This window comes from Scyliorhinus torazame, chromosome 3 (assembly GCF_047496885.1).
Source record: "Scyliorhinus torazame isolate Kashiwa2021f chromosome 3, sScyTor2.1, whole genome shotgun sequence".
Classification (NCBI taxonomy): domain Eukaryota; kingdom Metazoa; phylum Chordata; class Chondrichthyes; order Carcharhiniformes; family Scyliorhinidae; genus Scyliorhinus; species Scyliorhinus torazame.
This window is the reverse complement of record NC_092709.1, coordinates 137539597-137562332: the sequence shown is the minus strand read 5'-3', so window position 1 is coordinate 137562332 and position 22736 is coordinate 137539597. Positions and strand designations below refer to the sequence as shown.

Here is a 22736-nt window from a genome sequence, read left to right as displayed (position 1 = left end):
TCAAGGAGACTCTATTGAATTAGAAGAAAGCTCACCAAGGAATAAGTGATCTTCACAAAGAAAAGGAAAATCTGTTGAAGGACCTTCTCAAGCTACAAGGATCCCACTGATCAAAGTGTGTTCCTCTGGAACAGTACTAAGAAATGCAAAATTAATTTCATGTCATTTTGCAAGGACTTTTAAGAGCCTTAAACAACTAGCAGAAGTAAAATTACAGAATGTGAACTTGAAAGATAACTGACAGTAATTGGGCTGTGCTAAGGAAAATGTATTCTGTGTAGAGAACCAATACTCGCATACAGAAGACCTGCAGTGCAGAAAGAGGCCATTCGGCCCATTGAGTCTGCACCGACACTCTGATAAAGCACCCAACCCTAGGCCCACTAGCCCACCAAACCTGCACATCTTTGGGTACTTCGGGACAATTTAGCATGGCCAATCAACCTAACATGCACGTATGTGGACTGTGGGAGGAAACCAGAACATCTGGAGGAAAGCCACGGAGACACAGGGAGAATGTGCAAACTCTACACACACAGTCCCCAAAGGCTGGAATCGAATATTGGCCCCTGACATTGTGAGGCAATAGTGCTAACCACTGTGCTGCCTTTTTTGTGTTTGCTAATAAAAAATTAGAACTTGATGAGCTTCAAGTACCAGAAGCCCCTATTAATATAGTGAAAAATGTCTGGAACAGGAAAAGGAATTGCTTATGATTCAGAGCAGTTAATTAATGCAGAATTAATACTCAAAACCGATGAAATTCTTGAACTTTAGTCAAACCCGACGAACGTGAAAGGTGAGATGCACAGGATGGTAGAGCAAATCCAGACTTTTAAAGCAAATAACTCTGAAACAAATGAAACATAACTTGCCAGCCTAGTTGCCGAGCTGAATGAAAAGATTCATAAGCTTGAAAAAGGATTGGAAAAAAAAAACGAGAGTAGACAGTTATTTGGTTGAAATTGTGTGGAAATGGAGGTTGCATTTTTGAAATGTCAACATCCGGAAAGAACATGGCAGATCTCACGGGAAAAGAAAATCCAAGTCCACTCTAGGAATGAACTGAGTGAACATTCCCTTCGGAAAGAATGGGGCAAACCCAAGGTGTCAGAACAAAGCAGACTGGTTATCAATAAAGGGAAATGCAACTCGAAGGAGCATGAATCAAATATAGACAACCAAAAACAGTGTGCTACAATTCCAATTCCCAACCAGCAGTCAACCAAAAGCACATGAGACTACCATTCCTCCAGACCAGCCAAGAAAGGGATCTGGAAGAACTATCAAGCCTCCAGACCATCTTAATTTATAAAGTCAGAAACTTGATTTGGCAGGGTGCTGGTGGTTGGGGGGGGGGGGGGGGGGGGGGGCGCGTGGGCAGTTCGGAGGCGAAAGGGTAGCAGGTAAAGAAAAGATTGTATTTGATCTATATTAGGGTTAGGACTTGGGAGGCAACGCGCTACAAGGGTGTTCAGGCAGAGCAAGTGTTAATGTGGGACTTGTCATGTGAGAGTCCCTTTCAGAAAAGTGTTTCATCAAATGGCTGCTGTGATGTCACTGTGTGGGTGGAGCTGAGCTCTGTCTCTGCTTTTACATTTGTTTTGAGCTGGCAGCTGCACTGTCTTAGTTTTGTTTTCAGTTGGCGAGCTGCATTAAACCAAGCAGATGTGTGTATTGATCTCTCTGCAATTTAAAGAATTTCTCCAGATCACTTGGTGATTTCAAAGTAATACCTGTTTCTGTAAGGAATGCAAACCTACTGTCTTTGTTAAAAGGGTTTGTTGACTTATGGATATTGTTTGGAAAGTTAATAAGGGTTATCTGTAGAATACTGTATCTTTTGGGGGGTTATCAGGGTTGATAGTTGATAAACTGTTTACTGTGTGTTTATAAAATGTTAACTGGATTCATAAAATAAACATTGTTTTTGTTTAAAAATACTTTTAGTTCTCTGTTGCATCACACCTGTAAAGTGGGCCCTTGTGCTCCCCATAACCAAAATCTATTCAAAGTTGTGGGTCAAATGAACTCCATGATATACTTTGGTGTTCTCTAAACCCTGGCCCATAATAGACTGGAGAACACTACTTCCAATGGATGATGTAGACAGTCACATGATAGTAGATTGTGGGTAGATTAGAATCTGGAAGGAGCCAGTATGGAAGACAGCACCCATGCAGGCTGTGCCTTGGCGATGTGTATAATTATGAGTTATCAATAAAGGGTCTATTTTTCTATACACGTCTTTAGATCTCTTAGTGGGACGTCAGACAACCTTACACCCGTTCATTTCATCTTTTCTTTCTTATGGTTAAAATAAGACCAAATGTCTTGGTAAATTAAAACTAAAATGGATTGTACTACCTCATGAAGCTACAGAATTGGAGGATGTTGAACGGTAAAAGCACTTCAGACATGATGGAGGAGCTTTCATCTGTCCAAAGTAATTTAAAACCATTCTTTGAGACTGACGAAGAGCTGTCACTGCAGTACAATTGATCTGGTTGAACTGTAGAAAAATCAGCCTCATTGAAGAACAAGAGTGATGCCTGTTGGCAGAAATCCGTCCTGCACTTTGTTTTTGCTAAAGCTGTTTGTTTTAGTATTATCAAATTATCTCAGCAAGGCCTCTGAGTAGGGTGTTAACATAATATATTGCTAAAGTTTATACGGATGTTAATTAATCCTGTTTAAGGTTATCATGAGCTACTTCTCCCTTTCTAATTTTGTTAAATAATAATCGCCCGCTACATCATGTTATGGTGCTGGGAATGACATTTCTCTTCTCATGGCTAGTGATGGTGAATTTGGCATAAAATAATGAATATTCATATTAACTTCTAGCAAATAATTAATTTAGTAATACAGTCACCACTCATGCATCTCATGGGCATCTTCAAAATCTGATTGTCTTGCTATCAGATTTATGAGAAACTAAACAATTGATTAACAGTTTTGGGCTGAAGGTCTCCGCCAAACAGAAGAACTTTCTTGGATTGTATTTTCCCTTATTTTGTAAGACCCCTTTCAAGTCTTCCTTTTCTTGGGAATAAAGTCCTAGAAGAGACAGTGGTGCATCAAAATCCATCCCCCATAAATACAGGAAAAACTGAGTAGCTCTCCTCTGAATTTGCTTCTGTAATACATGATCTTTTCTGTAATATTGAAATAAAAAGTGAACACAGTATTCCAGATATGGTCTCACCAAAGCCCAGGTATTACATCAACATCACCGCTCTACATTATACATTGTAACATTCTATTTGCTTTGCTGGTTTGCTGTGAAGTCTCCATCAAGGGTTTTAATGACTTATCCATATGATTTTCATGCTCTGTTATAATTACCATTTAATAAATTATTATAATATCATTTAATGGGCTTCATGTTCCAGCTGCTGCTTAACCTGTGACTTTATGCTAACCTGCGTGGCGCTGTAGCTACCAGTTCTTTATCCTGATCTAACCTGTCTAGATTCCTTTGAGCAATTCCATCTTGATTGGTATAATTGGCCGTTGCACTTGATTGAGTCTGCAAATAATCAAATTTTGTTGACCAACATTCTACTCTTACAAAGTGTAGGAAATGTCGAATCGGCGGCACAGAAGCCTCCCCTCCCCAAACCTGTTCGCCTCACTTTCCTCCTTTAAAACATTCTATAGAACCTAACTCTTGACCATACCTTTAGTCACTTGACTTAATATCTCCTTCTGGTTTCATGCTTTATTTTATTTGTAATGCTCTTGTGAAGCGCCTTGGGATGTTTCTTGGCAGGAAAGGCCTTCTATACAGTTGTAATAGCATGGAATATTGAGGACAATCGCAGCAGGTCTGACGGCATCTGTGGAGCGAGAAGGGAGCTAACTTTTCGAGTCTAGGTGACTCTTTGTTATCCAGACTCAAAACATACTCTCTCCACAGATGCTGTCAGACTTGCTGCGATTGTCCAGTATTTTCTGATTTTGTTCCAGATCCCAGCATCCACAGTAATTTGTTTTTATCTTGGGAATATTGTGGGTTATTTTTGTTTCCCAACCATCAATTATTTTCAATGTGGGGGAATTGGTAGTGTGGAGAAAATCACAAAAATCAGAATTTTTTCCCAATGTAGTTTTCAAGTGGGCCTCGATTTCAGCATTTAGGTTTGCTGGTGTATGCGGCTGAGGTCCTCATTATTCATGCCAGTAGGTTTCCTATAATGCCTTCAAGATCCCAATGTCATTTTTATAATTACGTTTGTTCAGTGGTATGGGCAGTACTGCTTCGGAAATGGTCAGGTCCAGTGTACGTTTAAAGCATAGTTTGAAGCATGTCCGAAAATGTTAAAATATATGTATTGATTTGGCAGTTTCAAACTTTCACATTTAATTGGATTTCTCTCGATGCAGCTTCTACAAAGTCTTTATCCCCTGAAATTGCTGAGGTCCATGCTGAGTGGCTGCCACGCTGGATTTCTTGTCCTCCCATAATAACTGTCAATATGTCAGCAATCTAACCATGTGGACAATTTGGCAACTACATTTTAAGTGAAGTCCAGTCAGCAAAAATACTGAGCACCACGAATGCCAAGGACCATATTGTGGTCTTTTTTATTTTTGAGAGATTTAAGGAACATTGTCAAAAGTTGGCCTTTTATTTTCCTTTGTCAGCAGTCCCCATCCTCTTCTTATCATTTTATACGCGAGTTGCCAGTAGAAACTAATGGATATGTACATGTGTATTTTAGATTGGAGCAAGCACAAGAGCCTGATGCCAAAGAGGCCCTGAAAGATTTGGTTCAGTTGGTGACCTCATTGACAGTATATGGGATCAATGAATTGAGATCTACTGGCACAACTAGTGGAGCACCTTTTCTTCTGCCAGGATTTGCAGTGCCGCAACCTTCTGGCAAAGGTGATGTTATCAGTTGATTCTCAGTATTTATTTAAAGAGTAATATCTTTAACAAACAATTTTTTTCATTATTTTGAAAATGTGACACTATGACGTTTAATCATGTCAACCACATTCCGTTGCATGCCGCACCATTATGAAATTTTCTATTTTTATTATTTATCAGCAAGCAAGTTTGCTTATCATTTTCTTAATGCAGAGTGTCTGCCTTTAAATTAGGTAATGTCTTTCACTAAATGCTTTATAGCAAAATCATTTTTTGATAAAATACTTTGGAAGAAAAAATGCATGGTTCATGTTTATTCGTGTTTGCCGTTTGTATTCGGCGCCTGGAAACATTATCAGAATTGAATTTAAATAATGACGAGCTCTAAACTGGTGCAGTTTGTATTCTTCCTCTATATGAAGCCAAATGAATAAACTGCATGCATGTAATTAGGCAATTGTATTTAGGGACAGCTGAGCTGTTACTTCTAAATGCAATAATTGGCATAAAAAGCTGCCAAAGTAAGATGTGGTAAATGTTAGAATTAATTATAGAAGTCAAAATTGGGAATTTTCCTTTTTTGTTTTCTGTGCAGTATTGAAAGGGAAAACTGGAGCAGCTAGCAGTAGTAGAAGAAAATGTAGTAATAAAGCCAGAGAACTAACTGCACATTTTAAAATGGGCATTAGGAGAAAAAGCTCAGAGGTATTAAATTTTGGAAAATAATTCCAAATTGAAGATAGCATATAGAACTCAGGAGCCAGTATTTGGAAGAAAATTGGTGACATGTTGCTCATTAGAAAATTAAATTCCACTGGGAGTTCATTTGTTATTTAACGATATGGTGAAAATGTGCTGTTGTCTATTTGGAATTCCTTGAAATTCAGTTCACTTTTTAAAGTTACTTGGTAGTTTATATTTTGGATATGTTAAATGCATTTTCTGAATTTGGGATGAAGTTATTTAAATAGTGTATTAAATACTGTTATTTTTTTCTTAAACTAGGTCGCACAGTAAAAAATATTCAAGCGTTCTCTGTTCTTCAGATTGCCTTTTTAAAAGCAAAATCAAGTCATCTTGCCAGAATCATCCTCGATGCCATTTCAGACCTCTACATCGCAGATAATGCTAATTATTTCATCCTAGAGTCTCAGCACACACTTTCACAGTTTGCTGAGAAGATTTCCAAAGCACCTGAAGTGCAGTCCAAGTACTTTGAAATGTTGGAGTTTATTATCTTCAGCTTAAACTATATTCCATGTAAAGAACTAATAAGTATCAGCATCTTGTTAAAGTCCAGCACCTCTTACCAATGTAGCATCACTGCAATGAAGACCCTTTTGAAATTTGCTCGCCACGATCCTATTTTTAGGGATGTATATCGAGAGGTTGGATTGCTTGAAGTGATGGTGAATCTTCTGCACAAGTATGCTGCTCTATTAAAAGAGCCGATTCAGAGTTTTAATGAACAAGGTAACTATTTATTTATCTATATTAATGTGAATGATCCCTTTAAAAATTGAAGTTCCATTATTGAGGTGGCCATTATTTGTCATGTATGTTGTCCAATTCTTTTTGTGGCTTTGGATTACTTTTTCTGTTGTCTTGCTTCTCCCAGGAGATTGTGACTGCTGGGGAGTAGGCAGTGTCTAGTCATGACCCAACAGCCATCGAGGTGTGGGCCTCGCTTAATGGATCAGCTTGTCATTGGCTGCCCATAATTTTCATATGTTCATGCTTTGCACAAGCGTGGAACACTCATTAATGTAACTTCAAATTTGACAAGCATTTTTTTAATGACTCTTTCAATATTAGAGAATCCATATGAAAATAATCTAGTGCATGATCCCACACTTCAACTAATATGTTTTTAGAATGGAGACTGCCTTCAAAATGCAATAAAGATGGTTCATACTGGGGTAGCACTGTGGCGCAGTGGGTTAGCCCTGCTGCCTCACGGCGCCGAGGTCCCAGATTCGACCCCGGCTCTGGGTCACTGTCTGTGTGGAGTTTGCACGTTCTCCCCGAGTCTGCGTGGGTTTCGCCCCCACAACCCAAAATATGTGCAGGCTAGGTAGATTGCCCTAGCTAAATTGCCCCTTAATTGAAAAAAATAAATTGGGTACTCTAAATTTATTTTAAAAATAAAATAAAAAGATGGTTCATACTGAATTAACCCCTTTGCAAAATGACATGTTTGGAATTTGGTCCCACACTCATGTGAATGTAAACAGGAGTTTGGGACTATTGCATGCCCAATTTCACTTGTTACTAATAGTTGCCCAACTTTTGTTTGATATTTCCATTAATTGCCAATGTAGAATAATTTGTGAAAGTGATTCAGCAGAGAAGATCACTGCGGTTCTTAAAATCATGACAACTAAATCACTCAAATTCCATTTTAATTCCATAGGATTTTACCAATATTTTGAATAATTAATTCTCTACTTCTGTACCTATTTCAATTAATTCCAGTTGGAACTAAAATAAAATGTAATTTGTATCAACACCAAATCACATTTGTGCTAAAGCGCCCCTGATCTCGAGCATGCAACTCGTGTCCCAAGGTGTTTCAGAGGCACAAAGAAACATGATCACTGAGCCAAAGGAAGAGATTTTAAGGATATGAGAAAAAACCTGGCCACCATGAGGGGAGAGGCTGTGTGGTTTAAGGACAGTCTTAAAAGCACAGGAAAGTTAAATGACATAGAGATTTAGGAAAGCAATTCCTTGGGCCTAACTGGCAAAAGGCATGGCTAGCAATTATGAATAAAAATGTGGAGAGGGGGCAGCAGGTAGGGACACTGGTGGGATTTCATAAGAGGACAGAGTCCGAAGAACCGAGATTTCAGGGTGGTTGGTGTGGTTGCAGGGGTAGATCAGTAGGCAGCTTTGCCAAGTTTTGAGAATCCATTGAATGTTGTTACATTGATAGTGGTAGGGAATATATTTTAAGTGCTGACTTCCCATTCTGCTCACTTCCAATTGAAGTTTTTGGTGAAGTAAAAAAAGATGTGTTCTTTTTTTGTGTGGCTTTAAAGATCTGGTAAGTTGTACTGATTTGTGCAAATAAAAGCTAAATACATTATTTTCTATTTCAAAGTTATCTCTTGTAGTGACATGCAAAATTTTGGAAATTGCTTAACTATATTTCAGCTGCCAATCTTTGCCATAAAATTAGACTATTTGTTTTGTCAGACCACTTGAATGTGAAGCATTCTTTAGTGTCACTATACTGTAAATGTTAATTTACACTTCATTAGACTACAATGAATATTTTGTGATAATTTTTTTCAACTGTCGACTGTTTAGACCATATTTCAATTGTAACTATTAAAACTGGGAGGTGGATTGGTTGCAATAGCGAGACAGTGCTTGCAAGTTGCAATTAGAACTACCTGCACAGGGAAGCAATGGCTTTAGAGATATTGTTACTGGACTGGTAATCCAAAGACCGAGGGTAATACTGTGAGGACCAGGGTTTGAATCTAACCATGTCAAATGGTGGAATTTAGATTCAATAAAAATCTGGAATTAAAAGTCTAATGATGACCATGAAACCATTGTCAATTGTTGTAAAAATCCATCTGGGTCATGAATGTGCTTTGGGCAGACATGTGACTCCAGATCTTCTGTGATGTAGTTGACTTTTAACTACCTTCTGAATGGCCAAGCAAGCCACTCTGTTGTATCAAATCACTAAAAAAGTCAATAAGAAGGAATTAAATCGGACAGACCTCCCGGTGTCAACCTAGGTACTGTAAATGACAACGACAAGCAGAGGCCTTTTGACCCTACAAAATCAACAACAAAGAACAAAGAACAAAGAAATGTACAGCACAGGAACAGGCCCTTCGGCCCTCCAAGCCCGTGCCGACCATACTGCCCGACTAAACTACAATCTTCTACACTTCCTGGGTCCGTATCCTTCTATTCCCATCCTATTCATATATTTGTCAAGATGCCCCTTAAATGTCCCTATCGTCCCTGCTTCCACTACCTCCTCCGGTAGTGAGTTCCAGGCACCCACTACCCTCTGCGTAAAAAACTTGCCTCGTACATCTACTCTAAACTTTGCCCCTCTCACCTTAAACCTATGCCCCCTAGTAATTGACCCCTCTACCCTGGGGAAAAGCCTCTGACTATCCACTCTGTCTATGCCCCTCATAATTTTGTATACCTCTATCAGGTCGCCCCTCAACCTCCTTCGTTCCAGTGAGAACAAACCGAGTTTATTCAATCGCTCCTCATAGCTTATGCCCTCCATACCAGGCAACATTCTGGTAAATCTCTTCTGCACCCTCTCTAAAGCCTCCACATCCTTCTGGTAGTGTGGCGACCAGAATTGAACACTATACTCCAAGTGTGGCCTAACTAAGGTTCTATACAGCTGCAACATGACTTGCCAATTCTTATACTCAATGCCCCGGCCAATGAAGGCAAGCAATGAAGTCGTCCTTACTAACATCTGGAGACTTTCACCAAAATTGGGAGAGGTGTCTCATAGACTAGTTGAGCAACAGTCTGACCTAGTCATACTCACAGAATCATACATTACAGATCTTGTCCCAGACACCACCATCACCATCCCAGAGGTGGCACACGGCACAGTGGTATACAGTCGGGAGAGTGTTTTCCTGGGAGTCCTCAAAATTGACTCTGGCCCCAATGAGGTCTCATCAGGTCAAACATGGACAAGGAAACTTCCTGCTGATTACTACGTACTGCTCTCCCTCAGTTGCTGATTCTGTACTCCTGCATGTTGGGCAGGCACCAGTTGGAGGATGCACCAAGGGTGGCAAGGGCACAGAATGTACTCTGGATGGGAGACTTCAATGTCCACCACCAAGAGTGGCTCAATAGTACCACCATTATCTGAACTGGCTGCGTGCTAAAGGACATGGCTGCTGTACTGGATCTGTGGTAGGTGATGAGGGAACCAACAAGAAATATAGACATAGTTGACCTCATCCTCACCACATCCTACCTGCCACAGGTGAATCTATCTGCCCATGACAGTAGTGGTAGGAGTGACCACAGCACAGTCCATACAGAATGAGGAAGGTAGTACGTTTAAGTTAGCATATTTCAGTCGGTGCTCGTGATGCTTCAGTGGGCTGCGCTTTTTTTGAATTTATCTCCGGTCCCAGTATTGATCACTATCCAATTATCCCTGTTTGAAGTACACCTCCATGCAGCCATCAAGATTGAACGTTGAGTTCAAAACTTTAAACTGTGATCTTTCTCCTTTTAAAAATTATATATTTTTATGCAGCTTTTTCAATTTTATACATCATAATAAAGCAATAACAAGCTTGCTAAACCCCCCCCCCAACCAAAATGACCCCCCAAAAGAAAGCCACCCCCGCCCCCACTAACAACTAATGGTGACTAGCTCTTTAAAGTGCAAAATAAACGGCTGCCATCTCCGGTAGAGCTCCACAATTCCAACCGGAAACCATGGCTCAATCGCGCGATTGACCCCCTACTGAAGGACAGATCTGAGGCTTTCAAGGCAGACGACCCTGACCTATACAAGAAATTTAGGTACGACCTCCGCAAAGCCATCCGGAATGCCAAGAGAGAATATCAAACCAAGCTAGAGTCACAGACAGACTCTCGGCGGTTGTGGCAAGGACTAAACAACATAACGGGCTACAAAGCGAAGCCGAACAGTATCTCTGGCAGCAGTGCACCACTCCCCGATGGACTCAATGCATTCTATGCTTGGTTCGAGCAGGTAACCAACAATCCGCTGGCGAGTGCCCCAGCAGCCCATAATTCACCCATACCCACCATCACAGCTTCCGAAGTCAGAATGGCCTTCCTGAAAGTGAACCCTCGGAAGGCGACGGGCACAGACGGGATCCCTGGTCGTGCACTCAGAGCCTGCGCGGACCAGCTGGCAGAGGTCTTCGCGGACATCTTTAACCTGTCCCTACCCCACTCCGAGGTCCCCACCTGCTTCAAGAAGACCACCATCATACCGGTACCAAAGAAGAACCAGGCAACGTGCCTCAATGACTACCGACCAGTGGCCCTGACTTCAGTCGTAATGAAGTGCTTCGAGAGGTTGATCATGAAGCGCATCACCTCCATACTCCCAGAACGCCTTGATCCACTGCAATTCGCATACCGCTGCAACCGGTCCACATCAGACACCATTTCCCTGGCCCTACACTCATCCCTAGAGCATCTCGAAAACAAGGACTCCTACATTAGACTCCTATTTATTGACTACAGCTCCGCCTTCAACACCATAATCCCAGCCAAGCTCATATCAAAGCTCCAAAACCTAGGACTTGGCTCCCCACTCTGCAACTGGATCCTCGATTTTCTGACCAACAGACCACAATCAGTAAGAATGAACAACAACACCTCCTCTACAATAGTCCTCAACACCGGCGCCCCGCAAGGCTGCGTACTTAGCCCCCTACTCTACTCCCTGTACACACACGACTGCGTGGCAAAACTTGGTTCCAACTCCATCTACAAGTTTGCTGATGATACGACCATAGTGGGCCGGATCTCGAATAACGATGAGTCCGATTACAGGAGGGAGATAGAGAACCTAGTGGAGTGGTGTAGCGACAACAATCTCTCCCTCAATGCCAGCAAAACTAAAGAGCTGGTAATTGACTTCAGGAAGCAAAGTACTGTACACACCCCTGTCAGCATCAACGGGGCCGAGGTGGAGATGGTTAGCAGTTTCAAATTCCTAGGGGTGCATGTAGCGCACAAAGACTCCGTGAGACGAATAGAGTGAAGTCGATGAGGCTTTATTAAGCGTGTCTGTTCCCCCGCAGCTCGATAGTAAACTGGCCTGCGGAGGAAGACTCCGGCTTCTTATACTCCGCCTTCAGGGCGGAGCTTGAGGTCAACGGCCAACCAGGACCCGGGATCTGTCAGCCAATGACATTAGGGCTTCCAGTCCCACATGACCCCCAATACATACTACCACATTCACCCCTTGTCAAAAATGAACCCGGCGGGGTGATGCTTCGTATGGTGGTAAGGGTTTACAGGGCTGGTCCTGAGAGGACAAAACATTCACATGGCAATACAGTATTGGACAATTTTGTCCTGTTGCAACTATTTACAGAGGGTATAGGAAGAAAAGCAAAATGTTCTTGTGAACAGTCCATATTTGTTTTACATTGATGCCACGAGTCGGTCGGGCGGTCTGGTCGTCCGTGTCGATCGCCTCGGCCCCGGCGGTGGTGGTGGTGCTTGTACCAGTGTTGTCGCCTCCAGGAGCCGTACGGTTTCAGCTTGGGCTTGATTCTTGGTCGGAGCTGAGGGGAGGGGAACCGATCCTCCTGGGAAGGGGGCGGTCGCGGGGTGCGGCGGTGGCAGGAAGGGGGGGGGTTGGGTTGATGGTGTCGGGGGGGTGTGCGTGTTGCCGGCGGGCGCCAGATCCCGCAGGGAGACCGTGTCCTGTCGGCCGTCGGGGTACTCCACGTCGGCGTACTGGGGGTTCGCGTGGAGGAGGTGAACCCTTTCGACCAACGGGTCCGCCTTATGTGCCCGCACATGCTTTCGGAGCAGGATGGGTCCTGGGGCCGCCAGCCAGGTCGGCAGCGACGTTCCAGAGGAGGACCTCCTAGGGAAGACAAGGAGACGCTCATGTGGCGTTTGATTAGTGCTCGTACATAATAACGACCGGATGGAATGGAGAGCGTCCGGGAGGACCTCCTGCCACCGTGAAACTGGGAGGTCCCTGGACCGTAGGGCCAGTAGGACGGCCTTCCAGACCGTGCCGTTCTCCCTTTCTACTTGCCCGTTCCCCCGGGGGTTGTAGCTGGTCGTCCTGCTTGAGGCTATGCCCTTGCTGAGCAGGAACTGGCGCAGCTCGTCACTCATGAAAGAGGACCCCCTGTCGCTGTGGACGTATGCGGGGTATCCGAACAGTGTGAAGATGCTGTTCAGGGCTTTAATGACTGTGGCCGCGGTCATGTCGGAGCAGGGAATGGCAAAAAGGAAGCGGGAGTATTCGTCCACGACATTAAGAAAATATGCGTTGCGGTCGGTGGAGGGGAGGGGCCCTTTGAAATCGAGACTGAGGCGTTCAAAGGGGCGGGAAGCCTTAATCAGGTGCGCTCCATCTGGCCTGAAAAAATGCGGCTTGCATTCCGCGCAGATGTGGCAGTCCCTTGTGACTGTACGGACCTCCTCTAAAGAGTATGGGAGATTGCGGGACTTGATGAAGTGGTAAAACCGAGTGACCCCCGGGTGGCAGAGGTCCTCGTGGAGGGTTTGGAGGCGGTTAATTTGTGCGTTGGCACATGTGCCGCGGGATAGGGCATCGGACGGCTCGTTCAGCTTTCCGGGACAATACAAAATCTCATAGTTGAAGGTGGAGAGCTCGATCCTCCACCTTAAGATCTTGTCGTTTTTGATTTTGCCCCGCTGTGCATTATCGAACATGAAGGCTACCGACCGTTGGTCCGTGAGGAGAGTGAATCTCCTGCCGGCCAGGTAATGCCTCCAATGTCGCACAGCTTCCACTATGACTTGGGCTTCCTTTTCTACTGAAGAGTGGCGGATTTCTGAGGCGTGGAGGGTCCGGGAGAAAAAGGCCACGGGTCTGCCCGCTTGGTTAAGGGTGGCCGCTAGAGCTACGTCGGAGGCGTCGCTCTCGACCTGGAAGGGGAGGGACTCGTCGATGGCGCGCATCGTGGGCTTTGCGATATCCGCTTTGATGCGGCTGAAGGCCTGGCAAGCCTCTGTCGACAGAGGGAAGGTCGTGGTCTGTATTAGGGGGCGGGCCTTGTCTGCATACTGGGGGACCCACTGGGCGTAATATGAAAAGAACCCCAAGCAGCGTTTCAGGGCTTTTGGGCAGTGCGGGAGGGGAAATTCCATGAGTGCACGTATACGTTCGGGGTCGGGGCCTATTATCCCATTGCGCACTACGTAGCCCAGAATGGCTAGCCGGTCGGTGCTAAAAACGCACTTGTCCTCGTTGTACGTGAGGTTCAAGGCTTTGGCGGTCTGGAGGAATTTTTGGAGGTTGGCGTCGTGGTCCAGCTGATCGTGGCCGCAGATGGTTACATTGTCGAGATACGGGAACGTGGCCCGCAACCCATGTTGATCAACCATTCGGTCCATCACCCGTTGGAAGACCGAGACCCCGTTTGTGACGCCAAAAGGGACCCGTAGGAAATGGTATAATCGCCCGTCTGCCTCGAAGGCTGTGTACTTGCGGTCACTTGGGCGGATGGGGAGCTGATGGTAGGCGGACTTGAGGTCCACGGTGGAGAAGACTTTATATTGGGCAATCCGATTGACCATGTCGGATATACGGGGGAGAGGGTACGCGTCTAGTTGTGTGTACCTGTTGATGGTCTGGCTATAGTCAATGACCATCCTTTGTTTCTCCCCTGTCTTCACTACTACCACCTGCGCTCTCCAGGGACTATTGCTGGCCTGGATTATGCCCTCCTTTAGTAGCCGCTGGACTTCGGAGCGAATGAAGGTCCGGTCCTGGGCGCTGTACCGTCTGCTCCTAGTGGCGACGGGTTTGCAATCCGGGGTGAGTTTCGCAAACAAGGACGGGGGTTGCACCTTGAGGGTTGCGAGGCCGCAGATAGTGAGTGGGGGTATGGGGCCGCCAAATTTGAACGTAAGGCTCTGTAGATTGCATTGGAAATCTAATCCCAGCAAGGTGGGGGCACAGAGTTGGGGAAGGACGTTTAGTTTGTAGTTTTTGAACTCCCTCCCCTGCACCGTTAGGGTAACTATGCAGAATCCCTGGATCTGTACGGAGTGGGATCCTGCAGCTAGGCAAATCTTTTGTGCGCTGGGATAGGTGGTTAAGGAACAGCGTCTTACCGTGTCAGGGTGTATAAAGCTTTCCGTGCTCCCGGAGTCGACTAGGCATGGCGTCTCGTGGCCATTTATTAGTACCGTTGTCGTCGTCGTCTGGAGTGTCCGGGCCGAGCTTGATCGAGCGTAATCGAAGCGAGCCGTGGTTGTAGTAATGGAGTGGGGTCCGTTGTTGCCGTCCAAGATGGCGTCGGGGATGAACAAAATGGCCACCCCCATACATCGCACGTGGCTGGGGGGTCACAAGATGGCGGCGGGGGTGGACAAAATGGCCGCCCCCACGTGTCGTACAGGTCTGGGACGGTCCAAGATGGCGGCGCCCCTCCTCCCCTCGTTGTGGCCGGGACCCAAAATGGCGGCGTCTGCGGGTCGCACATCGGCGCCCCTCCTCCCCTCGTGGTGGCCAGGACCCAAAATGGCGGCATCTGCGGGTCGCACATGGTGTGCTGGGGAGCGCTAGGACCGCGAGCGCTAGGACCGCGCGGAGCTCCCTCACCGCGAGGGCTAGGACCGCGAGCGCCAGGACCACGCGGAGTTCCCTCACCGGGGACAGCGGTGGTCGGGGCCCAAGTAGGTGGCGCCGGCGGGTCAGGCGTGGGGCATGGGGTGGGGGTTAGGGTGGCGTTAGGGACGCGCAAAACTCCCTCCTCTCCGTGGAGAGTGTTAGCCGGGACCCAAAGCGGTAGCGCCGGCGGCGGGTCACACATGGGTGGCGGGGAGGGGGGTTGGGGAGCGTAGGCGGCGTGCAGGGCTCCCAGTTCTCCTGGGACCGCGGTGGTCGGGACCCAGAGCGGCTGCGCCTGCGGGTCGTACATGGCGTGCTGGGGGGGTTGGGGCGCGTAAACGGCTTGCAGGGCTCCCTGTTCTTCCGGGACAGCGGCGACCTCGCGGGACCGGCACACAACCGCATAATGGCCCTTTTTCCCCCGCAGCTCTTGCAGATAGCTGCGCGGGCCGGGCAGCGCTGCCGGGGGTGTTTCGACTGGCCGCAGAAATAACAGCGGGCGCCCCCGGTGCGACTCGGCGTTTGGACTGCGCAAGCCTGTGGGGGGGGGTAGGGGGTTTGCCACGACGGGTACGTACGGGGCCCAATGGGTTGCCACGCGGTTGGGGCCGTAGGCGCGGGTATTACGCGCGGCCACTTCTAGGGAGGCTGCTAGGGCCCGGGCCTCAGAGTCCTAGCGACTCTTTTTCTAGAAGTCTTTGGCGGATTTCGGAGGATTGCATACCTGCCACAAAAGCATCGCGCGTTAACATGTCCGTGTGTTCGTTTGCGTTCACCGACAGGCAGCTGCAGGCTCGTCCCAAAATCAGCAGCGCGGCGTAGAACTCGTCCATCGATTCTCCGGGAGCTTGCCGTCTCGTCGCGAGCTGATAGCGAGCGTAGATTTGGTTAACTGGGCGAACGTAGAGACTTTTCAGTGCTGCGAACGCCGTCTGGAAATCGTCCGAGTTTTCGATGAGGGAGAAAATCTCCGTGCTCACCCTCGAGTGCAGGACCTGCAGTTTTTGGTCTTCTGAGACTCGGCCGGTGGTCGTTCTGAGGTAGGCCTCGAAGCAAGTCTGCCAGTGCTTGAAGGCTGCTGCCGCGTTCACTGCGTGGGGGCTGATCCTCAGGCATTCCGGAATGATCCTGAGCTCCATAGTCCTTTTTTTTAGGCACGCTTAATAAATTGTAGCGCACAAAGACTCCGTGAGACGAATAGAGTGAAGTCGATGAGGCTTTATTAAGCGTGTCTGTTCCCCCGCAGCTCGATAGTAAACTGGCCTGCGGGGGAAGACTCCGGCTTCTTATACTCCACCTTCAGGGCGGAGCTTGAGGTCAACGGCCAACCAGGACCCGGGTTCTGTCAGCCAATGACATTAGGGCTTCCAGTCCCACATGACCCCCAATACATACTACCACAGTGCACATCTCCAAAAATCTGTCCTGGTCCACCCATGTCGACGCTACCACCAAGAAAGCACAACAGCGCCTATACGTCCTCAGGAAACTAAGGAAATTCGGCATGTCCACATTGACTCTTACCAACTTTTACAGATGCACCATAGAAAGCATCCTATCAGGCTGCATCACAGCCTGGTATGGCAGCTGCACGGCCCAGGACCGCAAGAAACTTCAGAGAGTCGTGAACACCGCCCAGTCCATCACACAAACCTGCCTCCCATCCATTGACTCCATCTACACCTCCCGCTGCCTGGGGAAAGCGAGCAGTATAATCAAAGATCCCTCCCACCCGGCTTACTCACTCTTCCAACTTCTTCCATCGGGCAGGAGATACAGAAGTCTGAGAACACGCACAAACAGACTCAAAAACAGCTTCTTCCCCACTGTCACCAGATTCCTAAATGACCCTCTTATGGACTGATTTCATTAACACTACACCCTGTATGCTTCATCCGATGCCAGTGCTTTTGTAGTTACATTGTATATGTTGTGTTGCCCTATTATGTATTTTCTTTTATTCCCTTTTCTTCTCATGTACTGAAATGATCTGTTGAGCTGCTCGCAGAAAAATACTTTTCACTGTACCTCGGTACACGTGACAATAAACAAATCCAATCCAATCCAATCACAACGCAGTAACCTTGACCAAGATCTTGGCATCCACATTCAATAGGGAAAATGGGTTATACGACCCACACTCTACCGGGTCCTTATCCTTTTTGAGCAAGAGCTTGCCTCATCATCTCTGGAAGAGACCACCGCGCTACCTAATCCCCAAACATCTCCACCAATAATGGCACCAATCGATCTGAAAACATTTTATAAAATTCCACCAGGAGCCCATCCAACTCTGAGGCCTTCTCTGCCTGCATTCTCCCAATAGCTGTCCGAATGTCCTCTACTCCCAACGGCTCCTCGAACCCTTCCCGATCCTCCTCCTACACCATGGAACACTCTAACCCCTCCAGAAACTCCACCATTGGCGACTCCAACCTATATGGATTCTTATAGAATGCCTCAAACACCCCTCAAACCTTATCCAGTGCAGACATCAATTCACTTCCCGCCCCCGGAACCGGAACAATTCTTGGGAGGCCACCTTTCACCTCAACTGTCCAGCCAAAAGACAATTAGCCTTTTCCTCATATTCATACATTACCCTCCTCGAGCGCCGCAACTGGCGCACCAAACAGTAGATAAAATAGATCAAACTACGTCTACAGCTTCTTTCTACACACCAGGAGCTCCTGAGTGGGGTCATTCGAATACCTACCATCTACCTCCAAAATCTCATCCACTAACCGTTGGCGCTCCTCCCTCTCCACTCTATCCACCTGCACCTTGTGCAAGATTATTTCCCCTCTCACCCCCCCTGTCTTCAGGGCTTCCCACAATACCGACGGCAACACCGCCCCATTCTATTGAACCCCACATAGTCATCAATCACCCGAGCCATCTTCACACAAAATTCCAAATCCGCCAATAACCCCACATCCAAACTCCACCATCTCCAAAACCGGATCCACCAAATGCGGAGCATGATCTGAAATGACTATTGCAGAATATTCTGCTTTCCTCACCCCAGCAGGGACTTCCCCACCACAAAAAATATCAATACATGTTGTGCACCAGATAGAAAAAGGAGAAATCCCCTCTCCCGGGGTGCAAAAACACCACGGACTGCCCCACCCATCTCCTGCATAAACGTTGCGAATACCTTTGCATCCCTGAAGAGGCCAATGACTTCAGCTTGGACCGATCCAACTTGGGATTCAGAACCCAATTCAAATAACCCCCCAAAATCAACTCCTGCGTGTCCATGTCCGGTATGATCGCCAACATCCTGTTCATAAACTCCACATCCTCCCAATTTGGAGCATACGCGCTCATTAAAACCACCAACCTTCCCCAATGTTCCCATGACTATGACGTGTCGACCACCTTTCCCACCTGAAACTGGATTATTTTGTTAATTAAAATCGCCAGCCCTCGGGGCCCTGCAGTCAAAGCCTGAGTTAAACACGTGGCTAACCCAACCCTTACGGAGCCTAATCTGGTCCCTCACATGCAGGTGGGTCTCCTGCAAAAGCACCACATCGGCCCTCAAACTCTTCAAATGCGAGAAAACTCTCACCCATTTCACTGGGCTCCCCAAACCCCGCACATTCCACATAGCCAATCGGGGGCCTATCATCCCCCTCCCCCTCAAGTCAGCCATTTCCATTGCAAAGGATTATTCCCTCCATCTCCCATAGTCCTGAAACCAGAGCCCACCCAAGATGGCAGCCAGCCCCACCATCAGATGGGACAAAGAACAAACCCCAGTCATCGTCAGCATTCTAATCCTCCAAATCCCCTACCCACTTCCTCTCTCCTCCATCCCCCCATCCTAAACTCATCAGAATCTGTCTAAACAGGTTCAGCAAGCTGCAGCCCCTCCTCTCATCTCGCTTCCATACACTAGCCAACCTCAGCCTGCTTGTGAGGTAGCTCCCCTGCCAGAACCCTCCTCTCACAAGTAAGCAACCAAAGAAAGAGATCAAAACCCAAATCACTGCACCCAAAAACCAAACTCCCCCACTTTCCCCTTCAACGGGCGGCAAGGTAGCACAGTTGCTTCACAGCTCCAGGGTCCCAGGTTCGATTCCCGGCTTGGGTCATTGTCTGTACGGGTGCTCCGGTTTCCTCCTACAGTACAAAGATGTGCAGGTTAGGTGGATTGGCCATGTTGAATTGCCCTTAGTGTCCAAAAGTGTTAAGTGGGGTTACTGGGTTATGGGGATAGGGTGGAGGTGTGGGCTTAGGTAGGGTGCTGTTTCCAAGGGCCAGTACAGACTCGATGGGCCAAATGGCGGCCTCCTGCACTGTAATTTCTATGATTCTTAAAACAATCATCACCTGTCTCCCTCCCCCAAGCCACCACCCATTGAGAAAATAAAGCACAAAAAAGATAAAGCCCTCTCAAACAGAAACACATCGATTTCAATTAACCACAACTCTGTACAATGAAAAGAAACAGAGGAAAAGGCGAAGAAAAAAGCTCAATATCACAGCAACGTCCCCATACAAACCCGTCCCAACCAGCAAAATCACATTCAAACCCACTCAGTTCAGTCCAATTCCTTGATCTTCAATAAAAGCCTCCGTCTGCTCTGCTGCCTCTCAAAATGCTTGCTGAATTGCCTTTCAAATTTGACAGCCATCACCTCCGTGAACTTATCCACAGTAATAGGTGAGGCCCACCCGACATGCTTGCCTCTGCCATCTTTGATCACACCGGACTCCATACCTTGCTCAACTTCTCAGATGGGCTACCGCTCACACCTTTCTTCCCAGTATTCTTTCTTGCGCCTTTTAACATCCTTTCACAAAAAGTCTCTCAAATGGGGCGAGTCTGTCCATCAATTACCCCGGGAACCGGGTGAAAAAGACCAAAAACCAAGGGCTCTAGCGGGAGCTACCTTGCGTGCAATCTCCTTCTACATGTCGCCACCGGAAGTCTTTCTCCTCTCATTTTGACCTTTTTTATGAATGTTTCCTATTTTACATCTTATGTTCTTATTGTTTTGTGTATAGATTCACTGAATTATAGTTTTATAAAAATAAATTAAGTTTTTCAACTTGTAGTGTTTGTGAAATACTAACTTCTGCCAATTCAAGATGGCCAGTCTGCACATTCGCCAGTGGCCTGAGCAGGTGAGGAACATCAATTACATTGTTCTGCTACACCCAAACTGCCAGTACACGTCTGCGCATGCGTGAATAGTTCTGAAGCTCCAGAGCTGCTTGCGAGAGACTATTAGAAAATAACATTCATGTAATTCATTGGTTTACCCTCACATTGGTTTACAAACTACTCAACCATGTTCGACTTGGAAGGTTAGGAAGAGAAATCAGATGTTATATTTTCTCTATCTATAGAAATTTTCAATATACAGGGGCTAAGTGGCTGAACACAAGCCAGCTTTAACCCTGTTAGACATGAGTAAATGTCTACACTCCATAAATGCATTACTTTTAAAAATATATTTTTATTAGTTTGCATTTATTTGTAACAAAATTGCAGGAAAAATCACATAAAAATAAAGAGAAATGGGAATCCGAAAGAAAAATAAACAGCTATGCATACAAAGGTAACATATATAAAGATATGGGGTACCTAACTTTGGGACCCCAATGATCGGATACCACAACCGTATTGTATGAACTAAGTACATGCTGCCTCCTGGTATTAAAACATACTAGGGGCGTGTTTGTTGCTACCCGGGTGTGCCTTGATGTTGTTGTTGTTGTGGTTGCACCCATGTGCTTCCTTGCCTTTGGTCCCCTCTGGCTCCTCTGCCCTGCTTACCCTCTATTCTGGTTGGTGTCATCCCGTTTCTCTCTCTCTCTCTCTCTCTCTCTCTCTCTCTCTCTCTCTCTCTCTCTCTCTCTCTCTCTCTCTCTCTCTCTCTCTCCCCCCCCCCACACACCCACACACACATCCATATTGGGAGGAAGTGTTGGGTGTGTTAAAAAGCATTAAGGTAGACAAATCCCCAGGGCCAGATGGTACACAAATCCCCAGGGCCAGATGGTATCTATCCCAGATTACTGAAGGAGACCAGAGATGAAATCGCTGGGCTTCTAACAGAAATCTTTGTGTCCTCGGCCACAGGTGAGATCCCAGAGGATTGGAGGATAGCCAATGTTGTACCGTTATTTAAGAAAGGTTAGGTTGCAAGGATAACCCGGGTAATTACAGGACAGTGAGCTTGACGACGGTGATAGTGGAATTGTTGGAAAAGATCCTCAGAGATAGGATCTATGCACATTTGGAAGTGAATGGTCTTATTGGCAACAGACAGCATGGTTTTGTACAAGGGAGATCATGTCTCACTAATTTAATTGAGTTTTTTGAGGAAGTGACAAAAATGATTGATGAGGGAAGGGCTGTGGATGTTGTCTACATGGACTTTAGTAAAACATTTAATAAGGTCCGTCATGGCAGGCTGGTGCAAAAGATTAAATCACATGGGGTCAGGAGTGAACTAGCTGGATAGATTCAGAACTGATTTGGCCATAGAAGACAGAGGGTAGCAGGGGAAGGGTGTTTTTCCGATGGTGGTCTGTAACTAGTGGTGTTTCGCAGGGATCAGTACTGGGACCTCTCCTCTTTGTAATATATATAAATGACTTGGAAGAAAATGTAGCGGGTCTGATTAGCAGGTTTGTGGATGCTACTAAGATAGCAGGAGTTGTGAATAGTGATGAAGATTGTCAGAGAATACAACAGGATATAGATAGGCTGCAAAATTGGGCGGAGAAATGTCAGATGGAATTTAACCTGGACAAATGCGAGGTGATGCATTTTGGTAGATCCAATTCAGGTGGGATCTATAAAATAAATGGCAGAACCATCAGGAGCAGAGACATGGAGATCTGGGCGTGCAGGTCCACAGACCCTTAAAAGTGGCAGCGCAGGTGGAAATGGTAAAGAAAGCATATGGCATGCGAGCCTTCATAGTATGGGGTATCGAGTATAAAAGTTCAAAAATTATGTTATAATTATATAGAACATTGGTTAGGCCACATTTGGAATACTGTGTCCAATTCTGGTCGCCGCCTTACCAGAAGGATGTGGAGGCATTGGAGAGAGTACAGAAAAGGTTTGCCAGGATATTGCCTGGTATGGAGGGTATTAGCTATGAGGAGCGATTGAATAAACTGGGATTGATCTCCCCGGAGCAGTGTTTTTCAAACTTTTTTTCCAGGGATTCATTTTTCCAAATGGTCAACCTTCGGGACCCACACCGGCCGACCTTCACGACCCACCGTTTTCTCTTACCTTTAATGCGAGAGGTGAGCCTGCTTGGTCCTCATGGTCTCACTCCAATCGGTTCACAGGAGGAGAGCTGGATTTCTTACCTCAGTTGATAAACTCTGAGTAGCTCACCTGTTGACTGATCATTACAGTAACTCTTCAAGCGGATGAAGTCCACCATCATGGGATTTGTTTCAATGCTTTAATGTAGTCTAAAAGATGAGCAAAAAAACAAAACCACCCTTCAGTACACTGAGGGCGACGATGTGATGATTTCT

The 22736-nt window shown here is 46.3% G+C and overlaps 1 protein-coding gene across 1 annotated transcript in view; it reads left to right on the top strand.

Annotated features, from left to right (window-relative positions):
• Positions 1-22736, top strand: part of wdfy3 (WD repeat and FYVE domain containing 3) — a 586950-nt gene that overhangs the window by 220166 nt on the left and 344048 nt on the right. The window contains 2 exon segments of the mRNA XM_072496251.1: positions 4728-4894; positions 5885-6352. Of these exon segments, the coding sequence (XP_072352352.1) occupies positions 4728-4894; positions 5885-6352 (635 nt within the window).